This window comes from Neovison vison, chromosome 6, assembly GCF_020171115.1.
Source record: "Neovison vison isolate M4711 chromosome 6, ASM_NN_V1, whole genome shotgun sequence".
Classification (NCBI taxonomy): Eukaryota; Metazoa; Chordata; class Mammalia; order Carnivora; family Mustelidae; genus Neogale; species Neogale vison.
In genome coordinates this window covers 114,804,711-114,824,082 of record NC_058096.1, presented here as the reverse complement: position 1 = coordinate 114,824,082, position 19,372 = coordinate 114,804,711, and the positions used below count along the sequence as shown (strand labels likewise).

At 46.5% G+C, this 19,372-nt stretch overlaps 1 protein-coding gene across 2 annotated transcripts in view; it reads left to right on the top strand.

The window, feature by feature from the left end:
- Window positions 1–2,355: 2,355 nt before the first annotated feature.
- The window catches only part of MB21D2 (Mab-21 domain containing 2), a 111,100-nt gene continuing 94,083 nt past the window's right edge, over window positions 2,356–19,372 (top strand). Inside the window, exon 1 of one of the 2 annotated variants that reach the window (XM_044252009.1) lies at window positions 2,356–2,611. In XM_044252009.1, the coding sequence (XP_044107944.1) occupies window positions 2,401–2,611 (211 nt within the window). In that variant the 5' untranslated portion in view covers window positions 2,356–2,400. Of the gene's footprint in view, window positions 2,612–2,884; window positions 2,947–19,372 lie in introns of those variants that run through there. The other variant, XM_044252011.1, reaches the window with a different exon arrangement.

Below are 19,372 nucleotides of genomic sequence, written 5' to 3'. Positions count from 1 at the left end.
ATTTCTGCTAGCAACCTGTTTTCTGTGAATAGAAGTATCAGAAGAAAAGAAACAAGAAAAGAGTAATGCCTTGTTTATGCTTTTGGACATTAATGAAGAACAAGTGTCTTGACTTTTTGCCGGGATTATTTCAAACTGTTACCATGTAGGTTGAAGGTTGTTACTTGCATGGGTGCACTGGGATCTTTCCTATCTCTGGAATGACTGTACCTCAGGCAGCTGACTCACAGATGCCTACCATTGATCATGAGAGAAACACTGACAGATGGGAGCGGATCGATTTGTGCTGGAGTTCCAATCACTCGCACAGTTTATACCACTGCCCAGGTAATGGTAATAACCTTCTCAGATGAGAAGTCAGTCAGGGCAGCATAGCAGACCTGCAAAAGCCAGCATTTACCTGGGCATGCATCCTTTTTAATATTGAGTGGGTGAGCTTGTTTCAAGGAGAAGGAAACCAAAGGAAATTAACTGGTTCTGTCAAAGTTCTTCATTCATTACTCGAGTCAATAAACTTTGAGGACCTTCCCACAGGGCTAAATGCCATTGGAAACATGAAGATGGATATGATGTAATCCTTATCCTAAAGAATCTCATAGTTTGAAATGTGCATCAACAGTGATAAAGCAAGGTCAAAATTCATCAGTGTCATCTGAAAGTTCTAAAAGGGTGCAGTGGAGGTCCTAAGGAGGGGACTTTGCCACCGGGTTGGGGAGGGGTCGGGGAAGGCTTTGGGGTGGGGGGCGACAGGTATGGAATTGGCTTTGGTGTAAGGTTGAGAAGAGAGTAAGGAGGGGAGAGAAATTCCAAGGTAATGTCAGTGGCCAGATCTGTGTTTTGTAAACATCACTCCCGGCAACAACATGGAGAACAGGTTGGAGAAGGGAAAGAATTAATTTTGTAACAACAGTAATAGCAGCTAGCATTTAATTAATTACTTATTGTGTCAGAAATTGACCCACTTTATTTTACATAATCATTAAACAATTTCTGAGATAGGAATTACCATCTCCATTTTATGGGGAAGGGCATAGCAGAACCTGGACTAACAAAACAGTTTGTATTCTTGGCAGTGAGAACTTGTGAGAAAATGAAAAAGCTCCTATCTGAATCGGGGACTGTGGAATAGAGAAGAGATGGATTTTAGAGAATTAGGAAGATAACTAGTTTCTGAGAACCAACACGCCTTCTAAATGTTTGCCTCAGAAACATCATAAACACTAAAAACATCTGTAAGATCCTATTCTAAAAGGACCATGACTCAGATGGAAACTACCAGGTCAAATAAGTATAACTCCATTGCAAGAAATCCTTTATCTTATCCCTGTCCATCCACCCAGATTCTGGCACTCTGCCTGGCAGATGGTGGGTGCTCAAATGGTATTTGGTGAATGAGAGAATTCTCATCTGGACATTCAACATTCATTGTGAACCTGGGGCAATTCATTCTGTTCCCCCATACCCCCTCAAACACACTTCAGTTTTTCTAAAGAGCAGGCTGTGCCTCATTAACTCATTATATGTTAAGTTGAACAAGGTGTTATCCAGGAAAATTCATTACCTAGGGCAAAGATAGGGATATCGTAGTGCTTAATGGGAGTATCTATATGGCACGTGGTGGGCACTATTTTTGATATGCTTAATTCTATCATGTTTGGCAATCTATGCAGAAAAGGTCAGAAGATTGGCAGGTTCCTTCACCATCTGAGGCACTGGGAGTTTTTGAGATGGAAATGCTCCCCGTAGAGATGCCCTCGCTCAGAACACCGCCCTTAAAATCAGACAGAGGAAGACTCCCGTTTCCTTGAATGAGCTTGGCAAGCCCTGCCCCCAAAGGGGGTGGAGGTTGAGAAAGAATACGTCCACAACTCGCCCGTCTGCCCGAGTACAGATTGGCAAGTGGCATAGGCGCGCAGACCTCTGTCATTGATTTATTTTTCTTTCCACTGGGTGCGCTGTCCCTTTAAATGGGGACGCTGGTGCTGGCTCCGTAACCGCGGAGCCGGCAGCTTGTTGATTTCAGAGCTGGTGAATTTCACATTGTTTCCACTTCACTTTCCTCGCTCGGAGGGAGGCTCCGGTAGGCTCCACGACCGCTGTCGCCGCGGCCGGCTAGGGCCAGGGGAGGACGGGGACCTGCAGCATCCAGGCCGGTGTGGGGCCGCAGGGAAGGGTGTCGGGGCCACACACGCACCCTCGCTGCAGTCAGCTGCTGCCGAAGCCGGGACGCCCGGGGCGCACCGAGCCGGGACCGCCCGCCTAGACGCCCGCCCGCCAGCCCGCCCACGGGCCGGGGCCGCAGCCAGGGAGCCGGCGAGGGGAGGAGGCCCGGGGGGGGCGGGGTGGGGGGCGGGGGTGGGTGCTGCCGCCGCCGCGGAGCTGCTACTCGGCGCGTTTTGCATGAAGATGGCGGCTCCCACCGCCAGCAAGGCAGCCTCCCTGGGCTGTAACAACAAGCCAACGTTCCCGGAGCTGGATTTCAGGTCAGGAGCTCGGGTGGAGGAATTGAACAAACTCATCCAAGAATTCACGAAGCACGACCAGCGGGAATACGACGACCAGAGAGCGCTGGAAATTCACACAGCCAAGGATTTCATCTTTTCCATGCTGGGTAAGAAGGAAAAAGGGGGAGGTGTGTGTGTGTGTGTGTGTGTGATGGGAAGCGGGGTAGAGAACCCGTTCCCCCTTCTCGTGCTCTCTTTCCTTCTTGGTTTCCTTCCCGGAGCCGGGTGCCTGTGGTAGAACCCATCCCTGTTCCGCCTCCCCTCCTTTCTCCGCCGCAAGCGGAGCTCCCTTCTTTAGTATACTTTGCGCCGGGTCCTTTTACCCCCGTTCGCTGGCTCTTTTGTTAATTTCTCACCGGCCGGGGGGCTCGTAAGCTGCTGAAGTGTTCGTGGCGAAACATCTCACTGTCGGAGGGAAGCCCCTGGAAGCGGCGCGGTTCAGGTGAGACCCCGAGGCGCCTTTCGAGGCAGGGGTTTGGCTGCGGAGATTCGGACGTGCGCCTTCCGATGAGCGCCGAGTCTCGCGTCCCGTCCGGAGCTTGGGGCGCGGAGACAGTTCGGGGCTCTGGCTCCGCGCCCGAGCGACAAGTTGCTTCTCTAGTCTTGCGGCGCGGCGCTGTCATGCCAAGCCCCCGGTGACCAAACTTGTTGGGTGTTCCCTAGTAACCCGCTTGAGTAGGCTGGGCGCCCGGAGTTCGTGCAACTTTGATTTGCAAATCGACTTCCCTTTGAAGCGCTCGGAAGCATTTCCTGTGCTTTTCCAGGGCTCTCGCTGAGCTCGGAATTTCTGATTCCCAGCTCGAAAATGACCAGCCTGAGAGCTCGGACCCCAAGAAGCGCCGGGCTCCTCCTCTTTGTGTATTGTCCATGCGCCGGCCCGGGGAGGCGCCCTGAGTTTCGAATCCCGGAGGCGCCGGGGGGGATAGAATAACGGCGCCACTCCCACCCCCGAGCCCGGCACCTACAGGTCCTTCAACAGATTGTCGGATGGTGTGTAAAGGGAAATAATTAAGCAGACCTGGAGCCCACCCCCTCCGCAAGTGTCTGTCCTTCGAATGATTGCTACTGGGGTGTAGAAGGAGTGTCCGCTGCTGGGAGCCTCCCTCCCACGTAGCTTGCGGCTCCACTAGTGCAACCCTGGGGGCATGCAGTACGTGGCCTGACCGTTAACGTTGCGCAGGACTGGGATTCGAGTGTGGAGCTGTCCTAACACGCGGCTATGTGCCCTCTACAAATCCATCCTCAGCCAGTTTTCCAGGTCGTGGAAAATTTTTTTGAAAAAGGGCTTTGACCCCAGAGGAAGACAGAATTTTTTTGCTTTCCTGCTACAGTTTACTTGGATTACAGCCGGCTGTTGGTCGTTGCTGGTTCTGTCGTTAGGCTACCTTCTTTCCTCTGGGTTTTCTTCCTCCCCGAAGCCCAAGTCCAAGTCGCGGATTTTACAGATTGAACGTTTGGGGGCCGGTAATAGTAATGCTTTGGGAAGTTGGAAAAAGTATGTGAAAACTTGGGGCTGGATTTTACCTTTTGCTCCACACTGCCCAAGTTGTCCTAAATTCTGTATGGGGTTGAAAAGCTCTCTTTTGAGCTACTCTGCCATTCAACCGTCTGTATGAATTAAATGTTTTGTTGTTGTTGTTTAAACAACTCCCAAACCTGGTGGGAGTGAGCTTACAGATCTGAAAACCGGTACAGTGATTGGCAGAAGGGTGGGGATACGCAGAGAAGGCTCAGGGCAGTGATTTCAGTTGCTTAATCATGGCCTTCCTCTTTGGCATAAATAATGGAAGTCTGCCATTGTGTTGTTACAGCCCCCTGCATCAGTTCTGGTGTCTTCTGTTCTAGGTGGTTTTCTAGAGAAAGGTTCTGGGTCACCATCACACAGGATAATCATGCAACAGAAAATGGGAGGGGAGGGGAGGAGGAGTAAGTTTAGATACCCGGCTCATTAGGAACTTTTATGCTAACCCCATGGCTGAGACACTGATTGAGCCAAACCTTCACCCACATATGAAGGGTGAATTATTCCAGGGTGCTTAATGTATACCTGCGTTTGATGTCACCAGAGGTATTGTGTTGACAGGTAAGCTAAATTACCTTCTATCCCTTTTTATCCAGTTGACCTTGTGAGAGAAGGCTTTCTTGTCCCCCTGGGAATTTGATATTTCCACCTGCAGGAGAGAAAATTCAGGAGAGTGTCATTTAAGCCTTTTGCCCCTCTGGACACTAGAAGGCAGATGGCAAAATGGGCTTTGCCTGTGTGTGGTGCTGCATTCATTAGTGAGTTCCCTGCCTTCCTTTAATAAGGTGCTGGCTGCTCTAGACAAGTGAAGGTTTGGCGACAGCCAGGGTCCCCGTGTGGATTTACTTTTTCTAAAGCGGATTTTCGCTTGGCTTAAAAAACAAAATCTCTTTTTGTGCACTTTGTTTCACTTGCCACAGCCTTGAGTCTTTCATGAATATGCAAATGAGGTGTCTTAATGACCCTCAGCTTGTTAAGGTGTCACTGGGGTGGCACCAGGCCCTCATTTCTGGGAGGTTTTGGGGGGGCAGGGAGGCACAACTCATCTTGGCTTTGTTCTTCCTCTGTCTGAGCTGTGTGTACATGAGGACTGTCTGCAGCTTAAAAACATTATCCCCTCGCATGGAGTGAAATGGTAGAGGCATTTGGTGGAAGCCCCTTTAATGGAGCTGTGGAGAACGCTACCTCTGTTTTCAGGCGGCTGGGGTGGTGGGGAGCAGCTACTTTCTCTGTATAAAATTGTTAGTCTGGACCGAAGGCTTGTTCTCAGGCCTTTTTTTGTAGGGTCTACTTTGGAGGCAACTTTGTGCAGAAGAGTATAAATTGGTGGTAGACAGTTGTCATCACCAGTGACTTGTCAGCCCCAAGAAAGTCCATTGTTCTATCAAAGCAGAGTTCTGGATAGGCTGTGGGTTGGTCTGAGGCTGTTGGTGGTCACTGTGATCTGTCCTGACGTTCTGTGTTTGTACAGATATTCTGATTCCTTTGAGGCAGATGTTGGCTGGAAACATCTAGACTCACTCTTTATTTCTCTATACCTTGGTCTTTTAGGAGACTGATTGCTGTTATTATCTAGTTAATATTTGAGAGCCCAGATTGTGTGAGAGGCTGGCAGTGCATAATAAACACCATTTATCAAAATTCAGGGAAATTGCCAGAGTTCATTAATGTTTTAATAATATTTGGTATTTGCATAATGTCTCTGCCAGCTCTTTTGTTATCTTCATTCCCTTGCGAGGTTGGAGGGAGCCTGGTTGTGTCCCCATTGGACAGATGCACAACAGGGGCTAGGCAGAAACTAGAAGCCAGGGAGGAGACAAGCAGTCACTTATCCTACAGTCCAAATGGTAGATACCATGGCATAGTTATTAGGACAGCTCTTATTTATGATTGCCTTCTTAGTGCCAAGAACTTTGCATGGTCTTAGAAGTAGGTATTACTTTCCCATTAAACAGATGAGGATATTGAAATTTGCTGGGGTTAAGGCCCTCCCAGGGTCTCAGGGCTAATAAATCGTACAGATGTTGCTCAAACTCACAATACCCTGCCTCTCAGGCATGTTCCTCCTCTCCTGCTTGAGAAACTATTAAGAATAAATGCATTACATCCAAGGACGGGCTTTGGTTAAAAAAAAAAAAATGCTACCTCTTCTTTCAGGATTTTGTCTCTGATTTCAGCGATCACTGTTAGAGTGATCCAGGCAGCATCTTAGCTGATTTCTGGAACAACCCGAGTTCAAGTATTTTATTCCATAATAAAAGCACTTGTTTGAATTTGTAGTTGAGAAAATGGTCATTCTAATAAAATGTGGAAATCTGTGGTTCTAGTCCTAGTCTGCTGCTTTGCCAGTTGTGTGATCCTAGTTTTTTCATCTATTAAACATGGGTAGCTTTGTAAACTGAAAAGGAATGTATACATGATTTTATTATTTATTTAAAGAAATGGGCATTATTAGAAAATCTAGTGAATTTAGGCTGGGATTACTTCTGTAGGTTGGTTTCAGAAAGATCTAGGGATTACCACTAGAGGCAGCCTAAGAGAATATGGGCTCTGGCCATGGAAGTCATGGCTAATTTTACCTTGCACTGCCGTTTGTTAACCTCCTACCATGCTCTGGCCATTGTGCTAACCACTTTGCATAAATCCATCAGTGTTTGTCATTTTCTTCCAAAAATTTGTGCAGATAAGTATTCCCATGCCTCTGCATTCAACAAATACTTACTGAATGTTGTACTGGTGGCTGAACAAGATGCAGGGTCCCGAGGATAGCATAGTGAGCAGGAACTTGGAGAAATTCATATAGGCCCTTGGAGACCCTTCCCTCTTCTCCTTTGCCTACAACTTCCCTGAAAGCAGTTTGCTGGCTTCTGTGTCCATTTAGGTCCATAAATACATCTTAGCCATCTCCAAATCCTAGAGTGGGGTGCTTCTAAGAGTTCCTAGACCTACCATATTTTTAGCACTTTCTGTGTCTTCCTAGTAGACCGTTTTGAGGCCCGGCCTTTCTCTTGTTTGAATGCCATTTTTCTCTTAATGAATTTATCCAGCAATATTTATTGAGGGAATTTATTCTGTCATTGCCTTGTGGGCCTCCAAGTCTTGGTAAGCCCCTTAGAGTTCTAGTCACTAATGTGCTGTATCTGAATAACAGGCAAGAACATATTTGAAGTGTACTCCAGCACTGAAAGTATTATGCATCTAGGGCAGGGAGAGCCCTCTGGATATTTATTTTTGCTGCTCGTTCAGTTGGTCTCAATACTTCCTTGGTGGTTCTGGGCATTGTTGACCTTCGCCCTTGACAGAAGAGTCCTAGAACGGTTGATTCTGGGTCTTCCCACAATGCCTTGTTCTGTTGCCCATCGGATAATGCATTGCTCATGATTAGACTGGGCCCCCTTTTGCTTACATAGAAACATTAGATTCTCTCTTGTCAAGCCGAGAACTTGTCATTGAATATTAGCTCTTTAGACTCTCCTGCAGCTCTTTTTGTTTGTTTGTTTTTAAACAATTTGGAATCTCTGATCCCCTTTCAGACCTATTGAATCCGAATTCTGGGAGCTCCCCAAACTGTCTGATCAGCAGTCTGATATCCTGTCCTGTGTTAGGCCTGATGCCGCTCATTTCCCATCCAACAGAACTGCTCCTTTACGCAACGAATATGATTCCAGGTGACATGGAGCCTAGGACCAGGCTGCTGAGCCGAATGAGCAGACATGCCTCCTAGTTCTTGGAAACAGAGTCCTTCCACCTGGGACAGAGGCAGGGAGGCATGGCAACTGCACCAGAGTTGTAGGTCTTTACAACATTGTATCATTTAATTGTCACCATAACACTTGGAAAAAGAATTACAGGGCAAATTTCAGGAACTTCCCAAGTGTACCAGCAGGGAAGTTGCAGAGCTAGGACTTAACCAGGTCAGGCTGGTGAAACCGTTGCTTTTGACAAAGACACTACTCTGCTGTCAGGAGTGGAAGGAGACCTGGATTCTGGCCCCCACTGTTCGTGTTATTTGCTGTGTGACTTTGGGCAGGTCGCTTAGATTCTGAGCCTCAATTTCTGAATATGTAAGTTGGGGTGAATAATTATAGCCATCTCGTGTATTCGGGTGCATTAAGTTCTAAATCTGAAAATCTCTGTGCGGGACAAACGAAGGACATATCTGAGTTCTAGTACCAGCTCTGTTTTGTACTGTGTGGGATGTGCGTTGCCCAGAATAAGTCTCCTAGCCTCTTTGGAACTTCTTTTTGCCCATTTTCCAATTATAGAAAATACAAAGAATAAAGCAAAATCATTCCCCCATTCGAATCACTATTAATATTTTGACATGCATTTTTCTCCCTAGACATCTGTGTTTATACACACACGTAAACCCACTCATACTTACGTGCACACAGTTTTACATCATATGGATGCATGATTTCTCTTGGTAAATTTATCGATATGCTGTCATCTCCCACGCTTTAGAAAAAGGAGTTCTAATCTAAAACAAATGTTCTCCTAGCTTCTTTCATTCATCTCTTATTCCAAAAGAAGATACTGTTCCAGAACTTAGAGCACGTAATCTGATTTAATAATCGATTTAATAATCTGATTTAATAATTGTTGAACCTTGACACTGTTGATTCCTGAGGGTTTTATCCGCCTTCCAGGGCCATCTCCTAGCTGTATCTTTGCATGCTCTGGACTGTTACAGAATCTACCCATGTCCCATTTCCTTCCTTTGCTCCGACTGTTTTCTCTATGAGAACTTCTTAACCTAGGTCTATGGCAGTAATAACATGGACTGTGTAAATTTGAATGGGAAAAATGACAGCTTTATTTTTATTAATCCCTAACTGAAATATAGTACTTTTCTTCCATTATAAAAGGAGGTACTAAGTCATAGGAGTATTAGCAGTACCTCTCTTTTTTCCGTTTCTTGCTAGAAATCAGATATTTTCAGTTTACATTGTAATTCTTGCCGGTATATCAAAAAGTTGTTTATTGCTGCTGTAAAATGATGGTGTCTCTTAGACTTGCTGCGAGATTTCATGTAATGCGGTAGTAAAGAATCACTTGTATTCTATCACAAATGTACTTTTTAAATGTATGTTTTTGCTTTAATATTGATTTGCTTTAAAGTCCTGTGTACTTTTATCATTTCCATCTAAATATACTGTTCTTTTTGCAGAAGCCCATAGGCCTCACCAGCCTGTCAAGATAAACTCTGTCACAGAGACAGTTAAGCATTTTAGCTGCTAAGCAATGACACCTTACCTCTGGTTCCTTTGCCTTTTTCAGTTCCAATTCCAAGGACACTCGACTCATGAAGTTTTCCTATAACTCTCCAAGGAGAAAAAAAATTTACCTTGCTTCTGTGTTCTTCTAACACCTGCCATCTCCCCCCCACCTTTTATAGCCCTTAGCACATTCTTCCCCAGGCTAGGTTAAAGAATCTAAGGCTTATTTATCTTTCCAGCACTCAGTGGGGTACACAGTTGGTGCTCACAGAGTGTTAAGTTCTTTGATTCACTCTGAAAGAGCCTTTCTATCTGAAGCTTCTTATTTCAGCCTCAATTTCAGGAGTGAGCACTTTCTGACATTGTCTCTAAGAATTTTCCCTTCTGGAAAGCCATGCTAGCATAATGGTCTTCTCTGGAGTCAAGAAAATCTTGATCCAGTCTTTTTATTTGGTAGTTTTTTCTCCATTCCAAGAATAATAACCTTAAGTCTTATCATAGGGCTATTTAAATAATGTGCCAACTGATTACTGTAACTTTTTTTTTTTAAAGATTTTATCTATTTATTTGACATAGAGAGAGAGAGAGATTACAAGTAGGCAGAGAGAGAGGGAGAAGCAGGCCTCCTGATGAGCGGAGACCCCGATGCAGGGGTTCAATCCCAGGACCCTCTGATCATGACCTGAGCGGAAAGCAGAACCTTAACCCACTGAGCCACCCAGATTGCTGTAGCTTTTTGACCAAGAACAGCAAACAGTGAGTTGTGGGAATGTCCCCTTTCCTGTAGATCCTGACTTTTCTTCCATAGCCAGTGGGGGTCCTCGTGGAACTCCTGCATGAAAGTTCCACCTTTGGGGCTTCATGAAATGCAGAGAGGGCATAAATCATCTTTCCCATGAAGGCTTTTGATAGGCTTATCAGGCAGCTTCCAAGTTTCCAGATACCTACTCTGAAATTGAATTCCAGCAATTCTTTATTATAGACCACTGTTCCTCGCCATCAGTAATAATAAGTTAGCTTTGTGCAGTGCTTTATAGATTATAATCATGTTCGCATTTGATGTGGAATGGTATTCTCTGGACAGGCTTTTCGGAAGTAGTGTAGGAACTATTAACCTCCGTTCACAGGTGGGGGTGCCTGAGACTCTGTGATGAGTTGGAGGTCATGGAGTACGTTGTCGTGGAAAAAGACTCAACCCAGATCTCTAGTGTCTTCTGCTACAGCGCATGGTCTGCAAAGAGCCAGTGGGCTTTTCCACAGTTAGATGTCTTCCATGGGTTGTCGAGCTGAGTCTGGATTCCCAGACAAGGGCAAGGGTAGCAGTTTTCATTCCCCTTTGGGCTTTTCTGCTCTCCCCTTGGGCCGAGGATAGCTAGTGAGTGATCCTGGCTGAGATCGGGATGGGTAAGTACTTGCCCCATAGGTCTGTATTCTCCAGGTCTGATAGTTAGGCCTTGCCCAGCTGTTCTTAGGGTCTGTAATGGTGTTCACAATGGACCTGGGTGATGCTTTGCCGCTGTGTGATCTCTTTAAGGACTTCTGTAATTATGCTGTTATGTGAGGCCCTGTCTCTAGGAAAGAGCTACTTGGTTTTTTGTCCACCTAAGTGTCTTTTCATAAGTGCCCTCTACACAAGATAAAGGGACAGATAACTAGGTACAGTGCTGCTATGAAAAAAGCTAGCATAGGGAGCTGTTGTTCAATTTATTTATTTTTCGTATTTTTCCCTCCATGCAAGAAGACATGATTAGTATTGGTGAGTTGAGTCAGTAATGGGAGGTGGTATAAGTTTTGTTTTCGTTTCTGGTTCTCCCAACTAGCGTTTGTATAGCTACAATGTGTGTAGAATCGTATAAGCATCCCAACACAATTGGGAGTACCTACTGTGTGTTCGTGTTCATTACTGCACTGTGTAAGTGCGCAGAGTGCTGAATGAGAGAAGCAAGGTCACAGCCTCCACGGGACTCAGCTTCACTGGGAGATTTTGTAAGATTTCAGTATGCAAATAAGCAGGGACGTGCACTATTGAAGAAGCGCAGAAAGTTATGCTAGAGAATGTGACTGGATAGGCTGGAGTGAAGCGGAGACATTTGAAATGGGAAGATGAGAAGGAGCCAACCATCTGAAGCAAAGACTAATTAGGAGTATTCTAGGTAGACAGAACATACACAGAGACCCTTAGGTGGGGGTAAATTTGCTGCTTAAATGATAGCAAGTCTGACTTGGCCTCTCCAAGGAGGAGTGGTCTGTGTGCAGATTCGGCTTGAGGCGGAGGGAATGGGCCGCCTACTTTGGATTATGAGGAACTCCCGCAGGTCAAGGTTTTCCAGGTGGCTCCACCCTTGGCCAGGCACTTGCTCACAGTGTTCAGGGATTAGGGGGAGGAGGACAATGTAGAAAGGTTGGATTACAGGTCTTCAGAAGGCCCTTTGTAGTCTTGTGATTCTCTGATTTCACCCTTGATAGTCCCAGGCTGGAAACAGTGCGTCCTATCTTAGATGATTTACGGGTCAAACGGCAGTTTTCATGGGATCCTAATAAGGCTTTACTTGTATCTCGTCCTGCATAGTCTACGAAATACTTCCAGATGCCTAATCTCATTTTGACTGCTCACAACAACCCTCTGAAGTAGGTGTTGTTTCTGCCTCTCACAGAGGAAGAAACCCGAGGTCCAAAGAAGTTAAGTAACTCACAGTTACTGCAGGGTTGAGGTGGGATCCAACTCCAGCCCTCTGAGGCTCACCCCGAATTCTCTGTATTATGCTAATTCTAAAAACCTTCTCCCCTCCCCCCACTCCACTTCGTCCCAGGATATTGGAGGCAGTAGGATTTCTGGTCACGAGAGAGGCTCCCACGGTCAGGAGGAGGAACCCAGCCAATAGACTGCAAGTCTGCACGTGCCTGGTCCCGATAATCAACTTGTAAGCACTTTCTAGGCTGCTTCAAGATCACCCTTTTAGCAGCAGCAGCTGTTCTTAATAGCAGCTGCTTGTGTGGATTGTGTTGTGATTAATAAAGGAAACTCAACAGTTTGTTCTTTCAACTGTGCCCTTGGTGTGCGCAGCCCCGCTCCCAGACGGGCTCTGTTTGGGATCCGGAACAACGCAGTCCTGCTTGTGCACCGTGCGGAAGGACCCCTCACCCTGCTGTCAGAAGGGGCGGTCCCTCGAGATCAGGGCTGGTGAGCCAAAAGCCCACTAGGGACCGGGCGGTAAGGACAGTGAGTGCGGCGGGCAGCTCGAGCAATGCCAGCTGGTCCTTGGTGTCCGAATCTGGGATGCCGTGGAGTGGGCAGTGCACTGGGGCCGCCAGCCATCACTCTCCCATCTTGTCTAAAGGGGGGGCGTTGTGCCTGGCAGCCCACCAGCCGTTCCTCACTGCTGTGTTTTATGGTGTACCAGCCTCCTGCTTGTTAAAGTAGACGGCCTGCCCTGCTCCCAGAGCTTCTCCTTCAGGAGGTCTGGGGTCCAGCCTGAGAATTTGCATTCCTACTGAGTTTCCAGGGGATGCCCCACTGCTGCTGCTGGTCCAGAGCCCACACTCTTGAAGAACCACTGCTGAGGAGGCGGGGCTGATCTGACTTTGGACGTTTTAAGAGACCCAGTAGATCTGGATTTTACACGAATTCATTACATGAATGTTTGATTTTTGAATATTACTAAAATATTTAAGGAACATTATGTGGTTTAAAACTGGAGGTCACGGGGGTGCCTGGGTGGCTCAGTGGTTTAAGCCTCTGCCTTCAGCTCAGGTCATGATCTCAGGGTCCTGGGATCAAGCCCCATATCGGGCTCTCTGCTCAGCGGGGAGCCTGCTTCCCCCTCTCTCTCTGCTGCCTCTCTGCCTACTTGTGATCTCTGTCTATCAAATAAATAAATAAAAATCTTAAAAAAAAAAAAAGCTGGAGGTCACGTAGTATACTATGGCTCCCGGTGTATCACCTCTGATCTGAATACTTTCAGAGAAATCTTTGTACTGTCTGCTCTAGCAACGGAGGCCCAGGAAGGGGCAGTAAGTAGTTCATCAATAGTGCAGTTAGTTTGGGGGCAGAATCAGCACTAGAACGCAGGTGTTCTGTCCACTAGCCAAATGTACGTGTGTGTGTGTGTGTGTGTGTGTTAGTCCTAGCACACTGTATATTCTAATATACCAAATAAATTTTCCCTTTGAATGGAAAGCTGTCTGTATAGCTTTGAAAATAATCATACTGAAATTAATTTTTTTTACCATGTTCCAAGCATAGTTCTAAATACTTCATACTTTACATATGTTGACTAAGTTAGTCCTAACCACACTCCTGTGAAGAAAGGTCATCTTCCTATTCTTATTTTCTGATGAGAATTCCAAGCACAGAGAGGTTAGACAGTTAACCATTGTCCCAGAGTTACTGGTAGAATGGGGATTTGAACCCCAGAGATCTAGTTTCACGCAGAAAGCAGCAAATAATTACAAACTTTCTTTTGTATCTCATTAAACAAACAAACAAAAAATCCCTTCCTCATGCAAAATGGAAATCAATGATGGAATATTAGTTTTAATTAATGCTGCTGGAAAACTTGGAAACTACCTGGCCCAAGTTCCTCCCTCCTCCATTTTTCAGAAGTGGAAACGAGGCCCAGAAAGGAGAGGGGACTTAAACATTGCGAATGCTGATTTTACCTTTGGGCAGAGTGTAGGTTAGGTAAGTGTCCAGCAAGTAATTGCTTCCTCAGAAAGGTGCCCCTGAGTGTGGTCACTTGGTAGCCTCTGCTCCCCCGGAAGGAAGGGTCCATCTGGGTTTGAAGGGAGGGCGAGTCACTGAAGATGTGCTGTGCTTCAAGGTAGGGAACATTACCTTGCATCATTTGTAATTCTCTTAATTGCTATTAGAGGAAGGATGTAAGGTAAAGAACCTTATGGTGTGTTGTATTTGCCTTTGTCTTTTGACAGTTCCTTGTCTTTTCCTGTCTGGTTTCTTTCCCGTGGAGTGTGTCCTTTTCTCATACCTGTGCTATTTCCACAGCTTTGAGCATCGTGATGAACATTGTCCTCTCTGAACAGTCTGTATGTGTAGTAAGGGAGGGGCTGGCTCGGTGGACCCAGGACTCGGGCCAGCCTGTGGTTGGGACGAGGGGAGGCTCCAGGGGCTAGGGTGCCTTCTTGGGGCCTAAAAGAGAACCACCACCACCGTTGCTTCCCGCTGCTGGACTGAGGGCTCAGAGCCTTAGGAGGATTTAGAGAGTTGTAATAGGATTCAAAGAATTATAGACGAGTTAAGCCAGTGGGGATCTTCCTCAGATCAGTTCACCCACCCCAGCATTTTGCCAGTGGGGAACTTTAACCCCATGGTGGATGGAGACTTGCTCAAGGTCAGAGTAGTGGTGGTGGGAAATATGCCCTCGCTGTTGGCCAGCGATAGTTCCAAGTGCTTTAAAATCATTAACCCATTGAATCCTTACAGCGATCTTGTGATGAGGGAACTGTTACCATCCCCAGTTTCCTGGTAAGGAAACTTGAGCAGTTAAGTCACTTGCTCAAGCTGGCAGTAGGGGCGCCATTCCAACCCAGGAGTTCTGCCTCTTCCACTCCTTGCACCTCTCCAAAAGTCAAGGAGCATTACTTTCCCAGGCTGTTTGTTGATTGCTGGCATGGAAGTGTGGGGAGGCTGGAAAGAAGGGAAGACTGGGCAGGGTGGGGAAAATAGTGATCGCGCTACCCTGCAGACTGGTGGCTCCTACCATTCTTTGGGTTTCTGGTCCAGAGACTCGTCATTCTGCCATTTAGCCTTCCTGGGCAACACTCATGCTTGTAGTTTGTATTTATGGAAAGTCCTTTGTATCAAAGCTCATCTCATCCCCAGTCTCCTCATTTTGAAAGAAGGAAGGTGTGTCCCAGCTAAGTGACTGACATAAAGCTGTATAAAGGTCAACTGGGCCCTTGATATTCAGTAAATTAGGGCAGTTTTGTGAAGCCTTTTTCCCCTCTCTCTCCTAATTCCACCCCCCTCCCCAGTGGGTTTTGTTCCAGATTTAGAACATTTAATTAGGACATAGTTAATGTAGTCTATCGTTGTGGGGAGAATAGGGAGCAGATCTTTTCTTCGGCGAAAGGCAGATGCCATATGTGCTTTCAACAAAGTTACTTTGAAATAAAAATTTATATGTTGAATTCGGCTTTATGTGAACCAAAGCATCTGCCTCTTTAGTGTTGGGCTGTTCTTAAAAAGCGAGTAATTATTTATTAAGGTAAATAATAGCCCTGTCTAGTTCCCCTGCTCTATCAGGGCAGATGTTTGTACATTGACTTGTCTTCAGCATCGTGCTACAAAGCCAGTCATCGGGATGAAGCAACCTCTTGAGATCCTAGCGCTCGTGCTACAGAGCATTGCAGTTGGAATCCTCAGGGCAGCCTCATTCCCAGCCCACTGACTCATGGTTTTCCTGCAACGAAGAATTGGTAGGAACGGAAGCATCCTGGTTTGGTGAACCCATCTGCACAATGCAGCAGCTCTTGGGAGAGGATTTTTATCATCCTTAATTCTTGAGGACAGATGGTAAATGATTTTACTCAGTGTTTTTGTCATTCAAGACCGACCAACCCCTGTTCCTGTCTCCTGGATCCCATTCTCGCTGTGGACTGCCTCAGCTCTCTGCCCTAGGGATGATCTCTGCCCCCTTCAACTACAGTTTGTCCTTCTGAGACATCCGTGCGTGTGCTCTCTATTTTTCACCGGAGATCTTGGAAGACCTCTACAAAAAGTTCTCCGTGAGGCATTAGAACTACCATGCAGAATAAACCTTCACGTTGTTGACACAAGTTTTAGGATGAGATGGACGATGAAAAAAAAAAAACATACAGATTATGACCAAAGTCCAGAAGGAAGAACCCAGACAAAGCAGAACCTGTTGCTGTGATTTGTCGTTCCCTCTCCAGTTTGGCAAGGTTGGCCATGCTCTCCTGAGCTCTCTTCCTGTGGTGTCTGTGGCAACATACTCTTCCTGGTGTTTGCCTTTTTCTCAGTTTTCCAGGTGAGGGACAGACTTGAATTCTTTTGTCCAACCCTTGGTGACTGTTTCTGTCTCTTCTTCCTTCGCTGTCTCTGAGCAGTCTCTCGGGCTATTTTTTGGTCAGCCCGGAACTCTTCACTGCCTCTTTGACAGTTCCACTTGGGTGACCCCAAGGTGCCACAAATTGAGTGTTCAAAGTGAATTTATGCTCCAGAGCAGCTCCTCCTCAGTCAGCCACACCACTATTCACCCAAGTGCCCATGACAGGAACTTGGCAGCCATCCTGAGCTCCCTGGCTCGTCCTCCTGTCCCAGAGCGGACGAGGAACAGAGGCCTGTCAATTCTGCCTCCTTTAAGACCCCACTTCCTTCTCTCCATTCCCCTCATCTCCACCCTAGTGGGGGCCATTACCATCTGTTTCCTGGATTACTGCAGTAATCTGCTCACTGGGTTTTCTGTTTCCAGTCTTGCATCTTTTTAATCCACTGTCCATGCTGAGTCATCTCTTAAATATGCTGAAATTCCTCGGGGGCAGCCTGTCATTCTTTACATGAAGTTCACACTCCTGTTTCACAAGGCCTTCAGAGACCCTGCCGCTCCCATCTCTGGCTTCATCCCCTTCCAGTTCTACCATTTATCTCCTGTATACCCGCTGTGAGGTGGGCCCTGTATGAGGCACTGACACTGTTCTTTCTCAAAATAAAGTCCCAAACATCCTGAGTGTGACAGGAAGGCCTCAGTGTCATGTCTCCCATGCCTCTTTGGCCTCATCTCCTCAGATGTCCTCACTGACTTGGCTGCAGTCACATTGGCCTTGCAGTTCTTGGGAAATACCACATTGCCACCCTCGGAGGCCCTTTGCTGGAATGCCCCATCCCTCCCACCACATGCCCACACAGTTCACTGACTTCTGTTACCCGGAAGATCTCAGCACCATCAAATCAACTCTTTCTAGGGAGGCCTTTCAGGCCATCCCTGAATAAGCCAAATTCTCTTAAGCAGGCATTCTGCCTTCATAGGTGTCTTAGTTGCACTGGTCGGCTATGAATTTGTAATTATTCCTGACAGATGTCTGGCTTTTCCCACTGCCATAAAAGCTTGATGCTTGTCCCTGGGGTATCTGGTTTTCTTCCTCTTTTTTTTTTGTCTGCCTGGAATGTGATTGTTCGAGACATATTTGGGAGGGGTTCAGTAAGTATTGGCAGCGTGTTGGCTCTTTTGCTTTCCTTCCGGCAGTTAGGGGGCATACAGTGCATGAGGAGCTCGTGATGGCCCCATAGGTAGTGAGTTTTGAGAGTATACCTTGGAGTGGTTGGGGGCTTGTCTTCCTTCCTCCCCTTGTCTCTCACCTCTCTACAGCATGTAGGCATGGAATTAAAAAAAAATGTGGACTTTAGAAATTACTTAGTCCAGTCATTTCCAACCTTTTCTAAACATAAGGGTCTTTTTTTTCTTTCCAGTGAAAAACATTACAAAGCTTTAAATGGTAGTGGTTATAGTTTTCCTGTCAGTTTGTTGGAGAAAAATGAGTAGTTATGGAAAGCTACAATGGATGTAGTTAACCATGCAGATTACCTTGAATTTTTTTGTAATCGTATCAACCTGTGTTTGAAAAATAGTAGCATGTAGGCATTAGAGCGAATACTTGGTGAGCATCTGGATTTGTAGCACCCATGGCTCCATGCTTCTGTGATCTCTCAGGAACCAGCATCCAGTCTGGCTCCTTATTTTATATTTGCATCAGATTTAGAACTGGTTACCTGCGAAGCTCAGCTTTTCTCTGCACTTTTTTTTTTTTAAAGATTTTATTTATTTATTTGACAGAGAGATAGAGAGCACAAGTAAGCAGAGCAGCAGGCAGAAGGAGAGAGAAGCAGGCTCTCTACTGAGCAGGGAGCCCGATGCAGGTTCGTTCCCAGGACCCTGGAATTATGGCCTGAGCCGAAGGCAGACACTTTACCAACTGAGCCACCCAGGTGCCTCTCTGCACATGTATTTAATTGGACTTAGTGTTTCTACAAATTGAGAGCAAACATTTAAAAAGCTGGGAGATTTTTCACAAAATCAGATTTCCAGCTTGAAAAACTTAGAAGACCTGGGCCCTATTTCCTATATGGCCTTTGTCACCAGGTACTGAGCAGTAAGTGCCTCCTTAGAAGTGCCACGCTTTCTTCTGTTTGTCATGGTGCTCACTTTTCTCTACTGCTGTATAGCAAGTGACCAGTAGGATGGGGCCTAGAAACCTTGGACCTCAGCCCCAGGTGAAGAAGGCCTCCTGACCATCTCTATAGAGGCTTGTGATCAGGAAGAACCCTGGGCCTGGAGTCAGCAAACCTGGGTCCTTGTCCCGCTGCTGTTACTGACTAGCTTGCTGATATTGAATATGATGGGCGATCTCTCCAAGCCTCCGTTTGGTCGTCTGCAACCAACTTAATACCACCTGGACCCCGTAGAGTTGTGCGGTCTATTGGTACAGTGGGGCATGTTTGCTGTTAACTCCCCCATCTTCTCTTTCCTTGTGTCTATCTTTCGTGGAGGGATCTATCCTTTATTGTTGTACCTTGATGTTCATATTAGGAGTACTAGAAGGGAGCTGTGGGTTCTCCCCTGCTTTCTCTCTCCAGCCACTGTTTACCCCTGACCTGTCTGGAGCAGCTCCACTGCTCTCATCCCATGTCCTCTGCTCCTGCGGGGAAGGGAGGGGGTCCCATAGCCATAAGCAAGCCGCAGCAGTGACACAGAAGACACCTCTGAGTTGAACAGATAGCAAAGAATTAAATCATTGCATTATTGCCTGTTGAGATCCTCTGTAACAAGCCAACTGTGGCATTACTACCACCTGTAAAACACTATACCAGACTGGCAAGGAGGACTTAGTTTTTCAGTGAGGTTGTCCTTGTAGGCAAGATCTGTGGTTCTGTGGTAAATTGTACAGTTTGAAAGGAAAATACTGGTGCTTTTGTCCTTCTGGATCTTCAAGGGACGGTAGGCCTCAATGCCACAGAAGAGGAAAGAAATAGGAGTGTCAGCCTCTGGGATTACATGAAACAGGGTGACATGGGGGAAAGAAAAAATGTTGTCTTGGGAGTCAGGCAAACCTGAGTCTGTTACAGGATGGCTGTGTGACCTTGGGCAGACTAT